Below are 17,212 nucleotides of genomic sequence, written 5' to 3' on the forward strand. Positions count from 1 at the left end.
TGTGCAAGAACAGAGCTCTACGACTGCAAGTCTTAGTTAGGAGTACTGCCCGGCAGGAGAATAGCACACCACTCCTTTGCAGTTTAAGAGGCTGAGTAGCAGCTACTTCCTTCTGCAAGCCTACCCTTATCCCCAAGATAATGCTTCGCCCCTTTCTGCTGACCCCTGTCTTCTATCTAAGAGGCTATGCAGTATCTTGAGTAGTTTTGTAATTGGTTAATATTACAGTATAACTCGGTGCAGCTCTGCCACATCAGTAGAGGGCAGTGTGTGGGTGTGGGTGTTGCTGAATAATTTAGGTCTGATGTGCCACTTGCTACAAGGCACTTTGAATGTCATAAATCAACAGATAAAGTTCTGCAGCTTTCTGTATAATACAGTAACCCCTTGCGCGCGTGCCCCCCCCCCCCCTTCCCCCCCCCCGCCTTTGTCTGCTGAGAGATTAACAGTCAAAGCAAGGACAGTTGAATGTTGAATGTGTGCAGGGGGGACACCTGCAGGGAATGTTTTTTTTTTTTAACCTTAAAAAATAAAATAAACCCTGAACGCTCTTCCAGGCTGACAGTCCAAAATTGAAACCGGCTGGAGTGGTGGTGGTGGTGCTGATGAGTAAGAGGTGGGGAGAGATTTATACTATGCCCACAGCTGATATTTGCTCAGCTGGCATTGTGCTCTTAGTGAAAACAGAAGGGGCTGTTTCTGCTCCCCGACCATATCCCTGCTTTGTAGAGTGGTGTCCAGTGCCTGTTCACCATGCTGCTTTACCAGGTCTGCCAGCCTTTGGGTGCAAACACACCCTGGATATTTAAAATCCTTCTCTGTCTTTTAAGGTAGAAGGGATGCAAACCTTCAGCAATGTGTGTTGAAACTGCTTCCTGGGATGGAATTTTCCTCCTCTCTGGTCTATTCCTTCCGAGTGTCATAGCTGGACAGAGAGGCACCTGCTGTTCCGGGAGTTGAGTGCTCTATCAACCATAATGGATCTGTTTCTCACTTCAACTAAGACTCCTTTGCACTGCTCTGACATTCTAAAAGAGCCTTGATGTTTGTGTAATTTACATCACGTTACACTTTAAGGCCCCTTAATTCTGCCAGAACACTGTAAAGGGGCCTAAGTGTAAATGAGAATCAGGCTCAATGAATTAATCTTCTCTTTGAGATAAGTAAATGTTATTCCCATTTCACAGATGGGAAAACTGAGGCACAGAGGCCCTCACTTGCTGAAGGCCAGGGAGTCAATGGCAGAGCTAGAAACAAGTGAGGAGTCTTGGCTCCAAGTCTGTGCTGTTTCTGCTTTTCAGCCCAGCCACCAGCACCTGCTGTACTCCTTTAGCCCCCTATCTTGTGGCAGAGCCTGGGAGTTAGCTGCCACTGGCAAGATAAGATATAATTTTTAATTTAAAATAAATGCTATTTCAACTGGGTTGGCTGCATAGTGCAGCATTGTTGATAATATGCTAGCGGGCAAGAGATCAGTGTTCAGTCCCTCTGTCCATGGGCAAGCCGTACGCTACGAAGTAAATACCAGCTCTGCACAGTGATTCTGTAGCTGGCCCTCCAGGTTCTGTCTGCAGTTGAATCTGCAGGTTTCCGAGTTGGGCTGCAGGTGGAATGCTGGGGCAACAGCTCGTGAGGAAATCCTAGTGCCAAAGCCGGAGAGAAGATGGTGCATGTTGCTCTTAGGACACAGGCACACGTGTCTGACTGTGGAGAAAAGCACTTTACAAGGCGGTGCAAAAACACTCCAAGAGAAGCAGTTCTGTAGATATGAATATTCTGGGTAGCTGTTGGTATGCTTTGAGTCATCTTGGCTCCAGAATTGGGTAGCACAGACTGACCTGCGCTATGTGGCCAGTTTCCTCCCATTCCTCGTAGCCTCTCATCTCTTTTAGTTGGAACTCATGGGTCTGGATAACATGGCTGGCTGGCTGACCAGCACCAGAGCTACCTTTGTCACTAGTAACACAAGTCTTAGTATTGGTGTCTTCCATTCAATTTCATTGATAAATGTAGTTTTAAAAGAGCCATGTAAGTGCTGGGAAACTGAGGCATGGATGTTTTCAGTGACTTGCCCTCCCCATACAGCAAGTCTGTGGCAAAGCTAACAATAGAACGTTGAATTTCTCCTTCAACTGGTTGTCCATATGCACATTCCACTGAGCTTGGGACTAGAATCCTGATTTTTTTTCTTTTTTCCCCTCAGACCTCAGTGACTACTTGCTTTCTAAAGCTCACCTATTCTGTCGAGTAGGAGAAGCAATTGTTGCTGAGACAGTATGACACAGAAAAATTTTGGGCAAATCTTTGAGGGGTGTTTTAACTACTGAGCATTTATGAAACATTATATACCCATTGAGCAGGAGCCTAAGTAGACACTCTCCTGTCATATATTTTACTAGTGCTTCTTGGCATTTGCTCTTCTCCAGCTCTGCCTTGCAGAACCAAATTCCCCAGCTCTTTAGTAATCAGCTGGCTAATTAGACTGTGGATGAGTCCCTTACCTCATCAGTCCACTTCTGCTTCTGCATGGAGATGTTAGAGGTATGTGTCAGAGAGTGCATTTCTCAATGTGTGAGGGAGAAAGAGACCTTTTAGGAATGTGATGATGCATGTCTCAAAAGATCATTGCTAGGGAAAATTTGTTTCATGAGTAAGCCACAACATGAGATGTCCTGTCCCCATCTTTCCTGCAGTAGCTCAGAGATGCCAGTTTTTAAAAAGTTTTAAAGTGGTAAAAGCAGTCGAGAGTGAAAAATAACAAGTAGTTAGCATTTCAGAGCTGAGCAGCTACAGTAAAATGGATATTTCTGCCAGTAACTCTCCCCACCACCCCTCCCCACACCCCCCCCCGCCCTCCTTTGCTCGCTGTCATTGGGTAATGGAATCTCGATTTGCTGATTCCCAAAGGTTTCATTTCCCAGCAGCAGCAGTTTGGCAGTGTTATTGGGCTTTTGTGCTGACGGCTGTCACAAGTCACAGCAGAAAATAGGACAACATGATAGTGTCTTTCTTTTCAAAATGGTTACAGTATTATTGCTGATCCTGGGTAGCCTCTAACTCAGCACGCTCCCATCAACTCACTGTCTTAAATGCTCTCTTCTCACCAGATGTAGCTATATACATGTTTTAAATGTAGCAAAGCCTTTCTTCTTCTTTCCCTTTTTTGTGTCTCTTGGTACCTATAACTCCTGCTAATTCAAGTATGGAATCACGCTCGTAGACACGGTGCACTTCATTAAGAAGACAAGCTTCTTTTTTGGGCTGCAGATTAATTTTATAGCTGGTGTCCGGCTCACAGCTTACTTGCCAGTCCAAAGTTTCCACTGACCAAGATCTTGAAGATGTCTCCTGCGGTTCATCAAATTAAAAAACCTAGAGACACAGGAGATCTGTTTGGACATCTTCCATTCACTGTCAATGTAAGCTTGGTGTCTAGCACAGTCACAGTTCTCCAGTCTAGTTCTAAATGTCTCAAGCAAGGGGGAGTCCACCATTTCCATCAGTGAAACTGTTCTTTACTGTAACTGGTTATCAGGAGCTCCTGCAGCCTATGTTTTATATTCCTGTTAAGAGCAAGCTTGTCCTCATGGTTAAAGTGCAGGACTGGGACCTGGGAGATTGGAATTCTTGCTTGGGCTTTGTCACCAACTCTGTGTGTAACCTTGGGCCTATTGCTTAATCCCTCTGTGCCTTTGTTTCCTCCTCTTTAAAATGGGAGGAGTACTGCTCATTTCTTCAGGGAGGTCTGAGGCTAATTCATTGAATGTTTGTAGAGCACTTTGAAATCTTTGGGTGGAAAATGCTGTAGAAGTATACATTATTGTTGTAATAGTATGTCGTTGCATTGGATTAAGGGGTTGGAACAGTCTAAACAATTCCTCTCCATTAGTGGTGTTGGTTATCATAGCCCCTTGTCGTTACCATTTGTGGAAGTTTACACGTATTTAGGACAGGATTTCTCTCCGCATCCATTTAATTCTGTTCCTGTTGAAATCAATTGTAAGACTCCCATTGATTTCAATAAGAATGGAGTTTGGCCAATGATGAGTGCTTCTGAAAATACCACCCTTAATTCTCTCATTCTTTCCTAATAAATCCATCACTCGAACCTCTTACTCATTGTCACTTCCTGAATTCCACATATCTCTTGTAATAAAGTGACTAGAAATGAGCACAGAAGGTCAGACCCTCAGTTGGTATAAACCAGTGAAGTCAACTGAGTTGTGCCAAATTAACGCTAGCTGAGGAGCAGTCTCACAAGTGCTCAGGGGCCTTCCTGCTCTGTGGTACAATGCATCCATGTATCTGACTCCAGATAGCAATGGCCTTTTCTTTTGCTAACATATTGCATTGCAAAAATCTATCTAGTTTGCTGTCCACAATCAACTCTACAATCAACTTACACTACTGCTTTCTAAGAGACTCTTTCCTATAAAATGTTTACTTCCCCTTCATATCTTTGTCCAAGTTGAATTTCATTTTGTCTTCTACTTTTGTAATACGTCTATTCTTATTTATCTGGCTATCAACCACTGCTATAACTGCACAGTGCCATATCTAGACACCCCTCAGTATTTTTTGTTTTATTTATCTATTCTTGCAGGTGTTGGCAACTCTTCACGATTTTGCATCACTTGCAAATTCTATTCATGCCTAATGATAGTATTAAAGATGAAACCCGAGGACATGTTTATTTAACAGATATTTGGTAGCAGGTAGTGGCATTTTTGCTCTAAGTCCTATTTCACAGCTGTGGTGTAATTGGGGAGGTTACTGTACACAGTTGTTAGCTCCTAGTATTGTTAAAGTGAAAGGGAGGGGGAAAAAAACTCAGTTTAACTTGTAAGGTTGCTATACACAAACTGCTATTACCATGGGCGTTTAGATAAACATTTTCCCCAAAATAGGAAGCAGCTCCTCTGCAACTGCACATTCTCCTCGCCCACAAATAAACCAGCATTAGCTACTTGCACATTGGCTGATTTGCCTCTGAGCCAGTTACTCTCACATTCCCATACTACAATTAAAAACTGTCTTGAAATATATATTGTATCTAAATTGCAAAGTATATCTTGTAATTTTCCAACAAACTGACATTTTCAAAAATAACTATACAGGAGGGTGCAGGTCAGCATGACCTTGCCATCTGATTTTTATAGAAACATTTTTCCATGTTAAAAATCTTGTGATGCCTTTCAGACATATCCAACACAGCAGAAGAAAACTGAATAAAACCTGGGTGTGCACCTCAGCTTTTGTGTATGTGTGCACACGTGTGTGTATATAATATATCATAGTAGATGTGATTTTTGTATATATATGTTTGGCCATGAAAGCGGTTTTGCATCCATCTCTATGCATGGGTTCATACAAAGCTGGACGTTCTAGATGCCCTTCCCTCTGTCACATGTTGCACTTAGATTATATGGTGCCAGTGAGATGGTTTCCCAGAAAAAACATCTGCATATTAGGGCCTGATCCAGTTCCTGTGAAGTCATTGGGAGTCTTCCCGTTGATTTCAGTTGATGTTGGATTAGGCCTAACTGTTAATTCACTTAAATAATAGTCCTATCTTTTTTTTTTATTATTAAACTCTAGTGAAAGGTGCCAGAGTGACTCCTGGAGAAGGAAGTCATTCCAGAGTGACACTGGAGTCCTCTGTCCATTGAACAGTGCCTCAGACTTGTCTGTAGGAAACTCCTATAAAATCTCTTCTACATTAGCAAGCTTCATAGCCATAATTCCCCCTTGGTGATGCCTATGATGGATGCTGAAGTATAGATAAGGTTCTGCCGTTTTTTCATCATAGTGTTGTCTAAAAGATGTAAAATTAACATTGTGACCTTGCCTGCATCTCAGTTTTCACCAACAGTAGAGAATGATTGCTACACAATTTCTTAGTTTAGACAGTCTTGGGGGAGAGAGAAATACAGTTTCCATGGTCCATTCAGCACTTGTACTTTCTGCTGAGATTGCTAGCAAGGAGCCAATAAGTGCCAATTCTGATGGTATTTATTGTGACGTGGACACCTATTTGCCATGAACTAAACAAAGGCCACTAAATTCAGTTCACTAGGTGTGTCTAAACAGCAAAAAAAACCCCAAAAAACCTCCTGTGGTAGCAAGTTTCAGAACCCAGGTTGACTGACTTGGTCTCACCGGGCTTGTGTTATGGGGCTAAAAATAGCCATGTAGAGGCGCGGGCTTGGGCTGGAGCTCAGTCTCTGAGGCTCTCCCACCCCACCAGATTTTGGAGTCCAGGCTCCAGCCTGAGCCTAAACATCCATATCACTATTTTTAGCTCCATAGCGTGAGCCCGGGTTGGTTGACCTAGGTTCTGAGACTTGCTGCTGTGGGGTTTCTTTTGTTTGGTTGGTTTTTTTGCTGTGTAGCTGTAACATAAACCATAAAACACCCATCAAATGGTAGTGATTATCAATTAGTTCTGTATTCCATTAGGAGTTCCCTGAGCTATCCATTCCCCCACATTTCTCTTGTCAGTATACTGTGCAGAGAGTAAATGTTTTTTAAATGCCACTGGTCTAATGCAAACACACGTGTATATGAATGTACACTTGTGCACTGTGTCTGTGTGTGTGTATATGCACAGTGATATACTCAGTACTGTATAGATGTATAAGCTAAGGCTATGACTGATTAAAAGACACTTTCTCCTTTTTACTAAAGAAGAAAAGTGATTAATTTATAACAAGTTGTATATGTTGTTGTGCAGGGCCAAAAAAAGCGTTGGTATTTATTTATTTTTCTAAAAGACACTTTTAGTGCCAGTTTTGCAAGACTCAAAGGACTCAAGAGAATTTGTGTACTGAAGAAACTTTGGGGATTTGGACAGAAAAATGTCTGGAATGCACTTCTCTTCAATGGAGTTTTTTCTTTTGGTTATTAAATAAAGTGAATTAATCAAAAATGAGGTGATCATAGGCATGGAATTGTGGCTGTCATGTTTGCTTCATCGAACTAAATGAATTACCCTCTCACCCGATGGTCAAGGTGTAAATTGCTGTCAGGCAGGGACCTTGAGTAAGCTGGCCCGTTGTGATGTAATTGATTTGTTAAGAAGCCTGCAGACCTCTTACTGAATGACTCCTCTGTCTGCATACAGCTCGGGAACAGTCACAATTTTTTTAAAGATGTGAAATCTGTCAGCAAAGTGAAGTCAGCTTAAATATCAGCTGAGACTTGATCCCTTTCAGTTGTGTTGATTTTATTCCTCCTACTCCTTGCCAATCAAGTGTTTTTTTTTGGTTTTTTTTCTGGCTGAGTCAAACTTGCACATAGTTAAAGCTCTTATTTTAAAGCTTGGTTGTGTGGATTTGTGTGTGACAAAGTTGAAGAGTCTTTCTTTCACTGCCCTGAGGAGGGTCTGAAATGCTTGGGATGAAGGACATTGTATGGTCTCTTGGAACCTCTTTCTTTGGCTGCTCTGTTACAATTAGAAATCATGGCCAGTTGGCCTCTGGTAACCAAAGCAATCTGTGCCCAATAACTCCATTCAGAACTGCCAGACTAATTCTGTGGTTGGCATCTTCCTTCCCTCTATTTCTTCCCTTCCCCCTCTCCCCCTCACCCCAAGAAAAAATAAAGAGCAGACAGTTGTGTAATGCCATGTCTTCCAACTGACCATCAAAATGTCTGCAAGTTCAGGTTGAGTCACCTCCTGTCAGGGTTCTGAGTTATTTTCTTTCCTGAAAACTTGAAGTGGTCCTTGGGCATGGTAAAGGATTTCAGGCATTATGGCCTATTAAAGTGACCTGCAAAAGGGAGGAGGGGAGCATTTGTGTTCCCACTTTTTATCATTATCATGCATATTTTTTAAAAATCCAGCAAATGTATTGGGGTGTTCTTTATTATTAACCTTAAGAATGTCAAGTCTTGTCTTCCACTTTTTTCTAAATTCCTTAGGTGACTAGAGAACTTGAAGCAACAAGTTTCTCAGCCCTCAGTTCAAAGGTCAGATGGACATATCTGAGGTCTTCCAACAAACCAGAATGTCTCTCTAACTGTTTCCGTTAAATGGGTGTAAACGTAATAGGTTTGTAAAGTGTGTGTCTCATCCCTCTTTAGTGGCTGATCCATATAGAGCACAGCAGTCTACTACATATGCCAGCTAAATGAGTTTCTCCTCTAACTCATGTTATAGGAGCCAGACCTTTTGGAGCTTTGAAGGTTCCAGGTTCCCGGATGACTCTAGGGGAAGCTTCCAAATGGTCTGTTCCCTGGTGCATGCCATCTAATTTATCTGCTCCCTAGTGGATGGTGTCGATAAGGAAGCCCTTTTTCTGTATAGTAGGACAAAGAGGGACAAGGTCCTCTCTCTGGTCTCCAAGGGTATACTGTGCGGGGGAGAGGGAAGCCTAGGGGCCCTCTCTGTTCCCCAGGATGTACTGGGAAGTAAGGAAGCAATAGCACACCCTTTCCATGCCCGAGGGAGGGGTGATGGGATGGGACCTCCTCTCTCTGTTTCCCCCAAGGTATGTAATAAATGCACACTTTCTAGGATATACTGAAAGCAGAAGTGGCCGTAGCTATTTTGATGGCCAGGGTGGAAAATGTTTTTGGCGTACCCCTTCACAAGCACTGGAATGCCCACCTTCCCCTAAAAAGCCAAGCAGCATAATGGTTTGGCACTCCCTGGAAGTTGGCATTAGGGGTGTCTGCCCTGCCTGCCTGTCCGCCCGCCCTTAGAATCATCCCTGACTGGAAGGTAACATGATGTTACCACAGGGTGTGCTGGAAGGGCAGAACTGGGGGAAGGGGAACTGGGCTCTCTTCTCTCACTATTACTCCAAAGCGTGCTGGACAAGGAGCTATTTGGGGGGCCTCATCTCTATTTCTGAGCACCCCAATTAAAGAAGTAAAGACTGAAGGACCCTGGATGTTTGCGAATAGAATTTATGGGAATATTTCACTCAAAGCTACAGTTACACCACAGTGTTAATCAATAATTTTGTCTGCTCTGAGAACAGGAGTGTTTGGGTGAAGGGGCACTGAGTAGCTGCCCCTATCACACTTCTGGCCTCCTGCAGAAATGACAGCCACCAGATGGCAGCTCTAGTCCATAAACCTTGGGAATGCCACTGTCATTAATAGGAGGAGGGTTTCAGATCCAGTATCCAACACTGATCCCGGTGCATGCTGGGAAACTCCTTGGGATATTGGCGTTTCCTGGTGAAGGAACAGAGATCTAGCCTTCCTGGATCCAGGTCTGACTAGCATCCTGAAGGCTGAGGTCTGAGAGTTGCCCTGAAGCCCTGGTTTCTTGCAGAGGGTGACGTTTCTGTTTTCCTTTCTTTTCCAGAGAAAGTTCACTCATGTGACCAGGAGAGACAGAGTGCCCTGGATGAGACCAGGCAGAACCCCCGGGAGGGTATTGTCATCCCAGAGTGTGCTCCTGGGGGGCTGTACAAACCCGTGCAGTGTCATCAGTCCACAGGGTACTGCTGGTGCGTCCTGGTGGACACCGGGCGCCCCCTGCCTGGTACATCTACCCGGTAAGAGCTACTTGCTTTGAATATGGCCTGCAGGGTACGGAGTGAAATAACTGTGAAGGAGACGGCACCAGTTCGGAGAAAACAAGGAAACCAAAGAACCCGGGAATTGCCACACCAGAAGAGATTAGAGTTACCTAGTCTAGTTTCCTGTCTACAGCAGTAGACAATGCTCCAGTCAGCAACCAACGCAATTGGGCCTGAGTTAGCTGCTTAAGCCGCCTTGTCTGAACGACTATTCATATTTTCTTAATGTTTTCCCCTCTCCCTGGACACAGTCCCGTCTACAGCCAAATAGACCAATTAGTATAACATATTTCTGTTACATGCACTGAATTTGTCAGGGCTTAACTACAGGGCAAAGTAAAATAACAATTTCAACAGAACACGCACACAGTTACACTTAGAAGTACAGATACACTAGGAAGGACCTCCCTATTCTGTCACACCCTGTGCTTTTCTAGTCTTTGCCATTATTTCAGCACAGGGGGCATCCGTGGCTTGGTGAATTAAGCATGGGGGTGGGAATTGGGAAACTTTAGTTCTTTTTCCTGGCTCTGCCACTGATTCACTGTCAAGTTACTTCACCTCTCTGTGCTTCGGTTTCCCCATCTGTAAAAGGAGGATAAGGATAGCTGAAAAGCTCTGGGGGGCTTAGGGATGAAAAGTACTATAGAAGTGCTAAGTATTATTACTTGCAGGGTGAGGGACAGAGGAAGAGGAAATGCGTGCGTGTGTGTGTGTTTGCCCATGGGAACGCACACTTCTTTAATCCCACTGATGTGCACTGTCCTTGAAGTGGAAATGTATATTTCATTCTAGTTGTGTGTACTGGACTCAGTGAAGCACGGAGGAAAGGACCTTTGATAGCATGTGTAGCAGAACCCCTCAAACTTCGGGATTTGTCAAGGCCTTCATTATAACACTGTTTTCACATTTTCTTAATGTTCTGAAAAATACACCCCTCTGGCTGAAATTTTCCATGTTCGCTTTGGGGTTTTTTTTGTTTTTTTTTGTAGAATCCAGTAAATTGTGAGAGTCAATGCAAAGGTGAAGTAAACACCCACTGCCCATATAAACTACATTTGAAGAATCTTTTCTGTGCTCACAAAGTTCAAACACAGCTGAACTTTACAATTTGAAATGCTGAGGATGGCTGGTCTTCTCTGAGGACTGGGCCTGGTTTTTATCTGCAAAGAAAAGACCATCACCACTGAGTTATAGACATTTGAAAACATAATTTTCCTGGGTGGTGGTGGTGGTGGTAGCTGTGGTTGAGGTTAGCAGCAGTGGTACTAACTATAGCAGTGGTTCTCAACCTTTCCCTGTACCCCTTCCAATAGTCTGATTTTGTGTACCCCAAGTTTCATCTCACTTAAAAGCTACTTGCTTACAAAATCATACATGAAATACGAAAGTGTCACAGCACACTATTACTGAAAAGTTGCTTGCTTTCTCATTTTTACCATATAATTATAAAATAAATTGATTGGCATATAAATACTGTACTTATATTTCAGTGTGCAGTATATAAAGCAATATAAACAAGTCATCCTCTGTATGAAATCTAAGTTTGTACTGATTTCGCTCGTGCTTTTTATGTAGCCTGTTGTAAAACTAGGCAAATATCTAGATGACTTGAGGTACACCCTGGAAGATCTCTGCGTACCCCCAGGGCATGCATATCCCTGGTTGAGAACCACTGAACCATAGCACTCAGGGCACAGTTGCATTGACTAGCCCCATGAGAAGGAGCAGGGTCTCCGTAGGAGGAAATTCAGGAGCCCTTTTCTGCCCAAGGGGAGTGTTACTGCTGTTCATCCTTTAGGATGGTACAGCATGTTTCTTTTTTTTCTGCCCAGAGGAGGAACAAAGCCATTGTCCTGCCTTCTTCCTTTACCTTCTCTCTGAGCTGGCTTGCAGCCCTGCGGCACTAGAACAAAATAGTCCCTGTGTTCAGAGGAGACAAGCTGCGTCATGTCATTGTCCCTGGCCATTGCCTGGGTGGTACACAGGGAAGAAAGTTGCTTGAATTATCCCCTCCCTTGTGTATCCGTGCAGTGGCCAGGAATAGTCTGACCCTAAGTTGTTGTCATGGCTAGTACTGATCTAGAAAACTCAGTGTTGAAAACTTCATGTGCAATCAGATTACAATACAGAAACAGGTTCCATGTTGAAATCTTTATGTTCCTGTGCATTGGAAAGCTCTCCACGAGGGATCCTTTCCACCACATAACTTGAAAGCTCCACAGGAACAAATTGTGGGACTAGCAAGTGATGATAGCTGGCCTCTCTGAGTTTGAACCTGCATCTGTTAGTGGTAGGGATTCTGTGGACACCACTGCTGTAGAGAAGGACAGAGTGAGAGAGCTCAATTCTGAGCTCTTTGAAACTTTGAAGAGAAGGACCGGAACTTGAACTGTTTGAACTGGCAGCTAGTATAGCACCTGGAGATGCTGTTACTGGTTTGCTCTATTTAATAGACAGGCTGCTGCATGCTGAAATATGTACTCTGCAGGTGATCTTCTGGATCAGGGCAAGGTACAACACATTGCATTCACCCTACCTCAAGGTTTCAGAATGTCTAGCTTGCTGGGGTGAAGCTTGCATCTGAGCGGAATGGGCATATCCTCCTGGCCAGCTGAAGTTCAAAAGATTTTCTTGGCCACTTCTACCATCTAGGCAATCACTGGTGGTGAACAATTCTTGAGGACTGCAAGGGTTGACAGCTCTCCAACAAGCAAAGGGAAGAAGCCTAGGATAGAAGGCAAGGTCACATTCACGCTAGCTCCTCTCAGTGCTTCCCTATTCCTACCAGTGTCACCCTGGTTATATGCAGATTGAGTTTTGAGTCAATTTATTTCTCACCCGGATTCCTGGTTTTTTTGTGTCCTTTGCACTGAGCTGATGAGACGAGATTGAAATGTTCACCATCTCAATGACCATCTGGTGTCTCTGAAACTATATCAAATGATTGAAAGACTTTCCCCTCTTCCTTTTCCAGCTATGAGACCCCAGTGTGTGAAAGCGATGCCCGATCGAAGAGCACAGAGATGGATGATCCATTCAAGGACCGGGAGCTTCCAGGTTAGAGTGGAGCAGTTGTTGGTCTGTCTTTAATGCTGTTTAAGTGAGAGAAGGGGAAAGTCCATGCATTGTTTAGGAGAATGGACATTTGCCATATGAATGCATTTTTAGCATGGGCTTTCTCTCTGGGTTTTTTTTTTGTTTGTTTGTTTTTGTGCTCTCTTCACCTTTTGATGTCCAACCCAGAACATGCCCTACAGCCAGTACCAGCTTACAGTGGGGGACGGAATAGCATGACATTTTCCTATAGGTTGGCTTGTTGACTGCCTGCTTTCTTCTTTCTGGGGCGTCTCTACCATTTGAAAGCAAAATACTGACAGCAGAGACATATCTTTGAAAGAAAAATGGCATCAGGAAAATAATCCAATCCATCTCTTGTTCAGTCAGGCTCTGGGAACCAGAGGGGTTCAAGCATGAGAAAGGTCATCTTTGAACCTTTGCCTGGACAGGCCTCTTCTTTCTAATCAGTGACACTTTCACAGCTGCAGCACCTAGATTTGCTCCCGGGGGCCACTGTGTCTATCAGGGGTGACATAGTTGGCAATTACTGGCCAACAACAAGTCCCCTGCTACTAATGCGAATGAAGGTCAGTAGCGCTCCTGGTACACGCCGATGCTTTGACCAACACTGGCTGCTCAGCTTAGGTGGGCTGAATCACTCCTTTCCAGCCTGCCCGTACAGTTCCTCCCTCATCCCTGACTGCTACAGGGCTCAACTTGGTCTGGAGCTGCTCCTGGCCACCCAATCCCAGACTCTCACCTCTTTCCTTACAACTCAGAATGGTCTTCCCCCTGGAGTAATGGGTGAAAATTACGTGTGTGTGTGTGTGTGTGTGTGTGTGTGTGTGTGTGTGTGTGTGTGTGTGTGTGAGAGAGAGGAGGGGGGGAGAGAGAGAGAGAGAGGTGGGTCCCACACCACTTGAGGGCAGAGGATGAAAATTGCTCATAGTCCACCTTTGTGTGCTCTAATTGCCTCCTCCCCCAACCCCTTGAAGAGGGAGAGTGAAAACTGGCACCTTCCCTTCATTTGTAAGAAACTTGGACATGGGCTGAAATTGCAAGGTTTCCCCAGTCCAGTGTGTGTGTGAAGGAAAACAGCTGTGTGCATGGCTGTGCATATATGAAAATACAGCTGTATGAGAACAGAAGAATGATTGGTGCAGAGACTGGAGATGGAAGAAGAGAGGGAGAGAAGCAAGTCGAAGTAATGTGCTGAGAGAGAAGTGTTCATAGAGTAGGAGGAGGCTGAGAGAAACTGGGTAAGGGAGGAGGAGAAATTGAAATAACACAATTTAAGGAAGGAGAGAACAAAACAGAACTAGGTGGCAGAAGGCAAAAAGGAAAGGAAAGAACAACTTGCTCATTAACTTTACAGGAAAACTAGAATAAAGAAATTAATGCTGAAAAAGACCAGAAAAGATAGAAGATTCAGCAGAAGGGAAGGGAAAAGTGGAGTGAAAGAAAAGCCAAGGCAGGACAAACGTAAGGAAGGCAAAGTCACTTTTAAAAATCAATTTATCAGAGGTGCAATGCCTAAATACACACACACAAATTGTGTATTATGCTGGAGGAAGAGTGTGCCCTGGGGAAACAGACAGAAGGCCCTACTTCTTCGCATGGCATTCTCTGAGGAAATGGGCAGTGTGCGCCCTAATGCTCAACATGTTTTGGGGGAAACAGAGAGGATCCAGTCTCCTACTGCCCAGTAATCACGGAGAGGACCTTATTCCACTCTCCACATTATACAAAGAGGTCCTCCTCACCGGCATGTTCTAGGGGATACACTGTGTGGAAGTGGCATTCCAGGGTATCTTGGGCCTGGGGAAGAATCATTGCCCCATAAGTAACAAGCTACAATGGTTCTGAAACATAGAGCCTGTTTTCAAGGATATTTCCTCAATGAGTGAAGCAAATGAATGAGTTTTTGGAATCGATCAATGAAGGGTTGAGGTAGAGGATCTCTGCCCCGGATACTTGGTGGGGCTTGAGGAGACTTTCCCTGCCTGAGTTTTCATGGAGCATCAAGGAAAGGGGACTTGGGAAGGGATGGATTGCTCCTGTCTAGGCCCCACTCTCAATTACTGTAGGTGGTCACTCACAGTGCCTAAACCTCCTAAACTCCCAGGTACAATTAATTTGGGCTGCTTGTCCTCCCCATACAATGGGATATATATGTAATGGGAATGTAAATATATGTAATGGGAAAGGGACTACATAATGTGGCACAGTTGAAGTATGGTCTCAATGGCAGATTCTGCTAATGTGTATCCCCTGCAGCTTCCCTTTTCTTCCTTCCCAGATGCATTAGGCAACTTTCAGCTGAATTCTTGGGTGCGTTGATTTGCACTATGATTACTGTCATTGCTGCTCAGGGAAACCCTCCCTCAGGGAGTTGCAGACCCCAGCTGCAAACTCTCTGAGAACTGCTGTGACTTGTTCACTTGTGACTCCATTTCTAGACTCTAAGGCCAGAAGGGACCATTGTGATTATCTAGTCTGACCTCCCACACAGCGCAGGCCACAGAGCCTCGCCCACCCACTCCTGTAATAGACCCATAGCTTCTGGCTGAATTACTGAAGTCCTCAAATCATGATTTAAAGACTTCAAGTTACAGAGAATCCACCATTTACTCTAGTTTAGTTTAAACCTGTAAGTCACCTGTGCCCAACGCTGCAGAGGAAAGAAGGAAAAAACGAAAACCAAAACAAAAAAAACCACCCCAGTGTCTCTGCCAATTCGGCCCAGGGGAAAATTCCTTCCCGACCCCAAACATGGCGATCAATCGGCCCCTGAGCATTTTGGCAAGACCCACCAGCCAGACACCTGGGAAAGAATTCTCTGTAATAACTCAGAGCCCTCCCTATCTAGTGTCCCATCTTTGGCCATTGGGGATATTTGCTATTAGTAGTTGCAGACTGGCTACATGCCATTGTAGGTAGTTTCATCATACCATTCCATTTGATTCAGGCTGGATGGAGGTTTCTATTACAGCTGCTGTGAATTAGCTGGGCTTTTAGGTATGATGAGCCATTAGTGATCCATATATTCACACCAAAGGAGTGAGGGAAGGAGAAGAGAGCTATAAGGCAGTCTCTTACTTTCCCATTCCTATGTGCTTCCCCCAGCTGAGTAATACCCCAAAGCCAAACATGAGAGCGATCCTCCCAATTACTCTTAATTGTCTGAGAGGGACCCCTTTATTGGAGAACTCTGTGAGGTTGTCCAAAGGGTCAAGCATCCTTTGAAACCTACATTACTGCAGGCACTACATTCTTTGCCCTTGATAAAAGATCCTGCAGATGCCATGGGGAGAAAAATACACACACACACACACACACACACACACACACACACAATGCTATACAAATCATATCATGGCTGCTTCCACAACAACCGGAATAAAGGAGGAGAGTTAGTCATTTGCTATCTGCGAGCAACGCTGCTACTTCCAGCAGAGGGAGAGATGCTGAGACCCTTGGGAATCGACTTCTAGCAAACAGTTTTTCAACCTTCTCCTTTCTGTAACAAAAGCTCTTTTAAGTGAGTGATCAACTCTGGCTGCCATAGCAGCTTACCCTTTACGTTGCTGACATTTTCTGGACTGCATGCCAAATGAATGCCGAAGGGCGGGTGAGTGTGTAATATAAATAATATGGGGATGTGCTAGTGATTGTTTCCCTTTGATTGGGTATTGCAGAAAATTGAGCCTGTATTACTGCAAAGGAGGAATTTAGTTGCAAATTATTGTAAGTCACTTTCAGCTGTCAAAGCGATTGTGGTTAGTTTCTAGATCTTTGTCATGGGTCGTGTGTGAGCATAGGGGAATACAGATAATGTTGACAATGGTGTTCTGTGTTAGTGAGAGGCTACCCTCCTGGCAGTGAATGCTGATTCTGCTCAACGTGGGGGTTGGTGATCTGGTGGCCATCACTAGACCATGGCAGGGTCACCCAGTGAAGTGAGGAAGAAGGCAGACAACTGGGGGAATCAACCAAGAGAGAAGTGAACAAAAATAGTATTCATGCAAAACACAGGCTGATATGGAGTTGGCTGGGACGAAGAGGCTAAAAGCTGCTCAGGGATTCTTCTGCCTTTGCTTAGAGATTTGGGTGCCATATTAAACCTTACAGATACAGAGACTGTGCTGTCTCCCCATTGAGGAAGGTTCAATCAGTGTGGAAGACTGACTTTGTGTTCTCAAGTTACTCCTCCTCCTCCTTCATGTTTTGCAGGCTGCCCAGAAGGGAAGAAAGTAGAATTTATTACCAGCTTACTGGATGCTCTTACTACGGACATGGTACAGGCCATTAACTCAGCTGCACCTGCTGGAGGTGAGAGGTGAGTCTGGAAAGCATTCAAACATGAAGGATACAGCTATAGACCTCTGCACATGTGTGAAGTGGGGTGGGGGGTTTTCTTGTTCTGAACTAGAGATCATTCTAATTCTACTGGACTGATACAAGGAGAACTAATGCCACAGCTCAAGTCTCTGTTCTGTCACAGTAACCCTGACGACCTACCCCTGCTCCTGCAAAGTTGTTCCCATTTACAGTGTGTAATGAGAGCTCAGTAGAAGGAAGTCACTTTCTTTTCTCCTCTGGTGCATGAAGAGAGG

General features: G+C 44.3%; 1 protein-coding gene across 3 annotated transcripts in view; it reads left to right on the forward strand.

The window, feature by feature from the left end:
• The window catches only part of SMOC1 (SPARC related modular calcium binding 1), a 184,405-nt gene that overhangs the window by 145,759 nt on the left and 21,434 nt on the right, over nt 1-17,212 (forward strand). For all 3 annotated transcript variants that reach the window (XM_067557820.1, XM_067557821.1, XM_067557822.1), the window contains exons 8-10: nt 9,320-9,512; nt 12,514-12,596; nt 16,830-16,935. In XM_067557820.1, coding sequence (XP_067413921.1) covers nt 9,320-9,512; nt 12,514-12,596; nt 16,830-16,935 — 382 coding nt within the window. The remainder of the gene's footprint in view (nt 1-9,319; nt 9,513-12,513; nt 12,597-16,829; nt 16,936-17,212) is intronic.

Source organism: Emydura macquarii, unplaced genomic scaffold (assembly GCF_026122565.2).
Source record: "Emydura macquarii macquarii isolate MOO-44397 ecotype Brisbane River unplaced genomic scaffold, CSIRO-AGI_Emac_v2 contig_1876, whole genome shotgun sequence".
Taxonomy (NCBI): domain Eukaryota; kingdom Metazoa; phylum Chordata; order Testudines; family Chelidae; genus Emydura; species Emydura macquarii.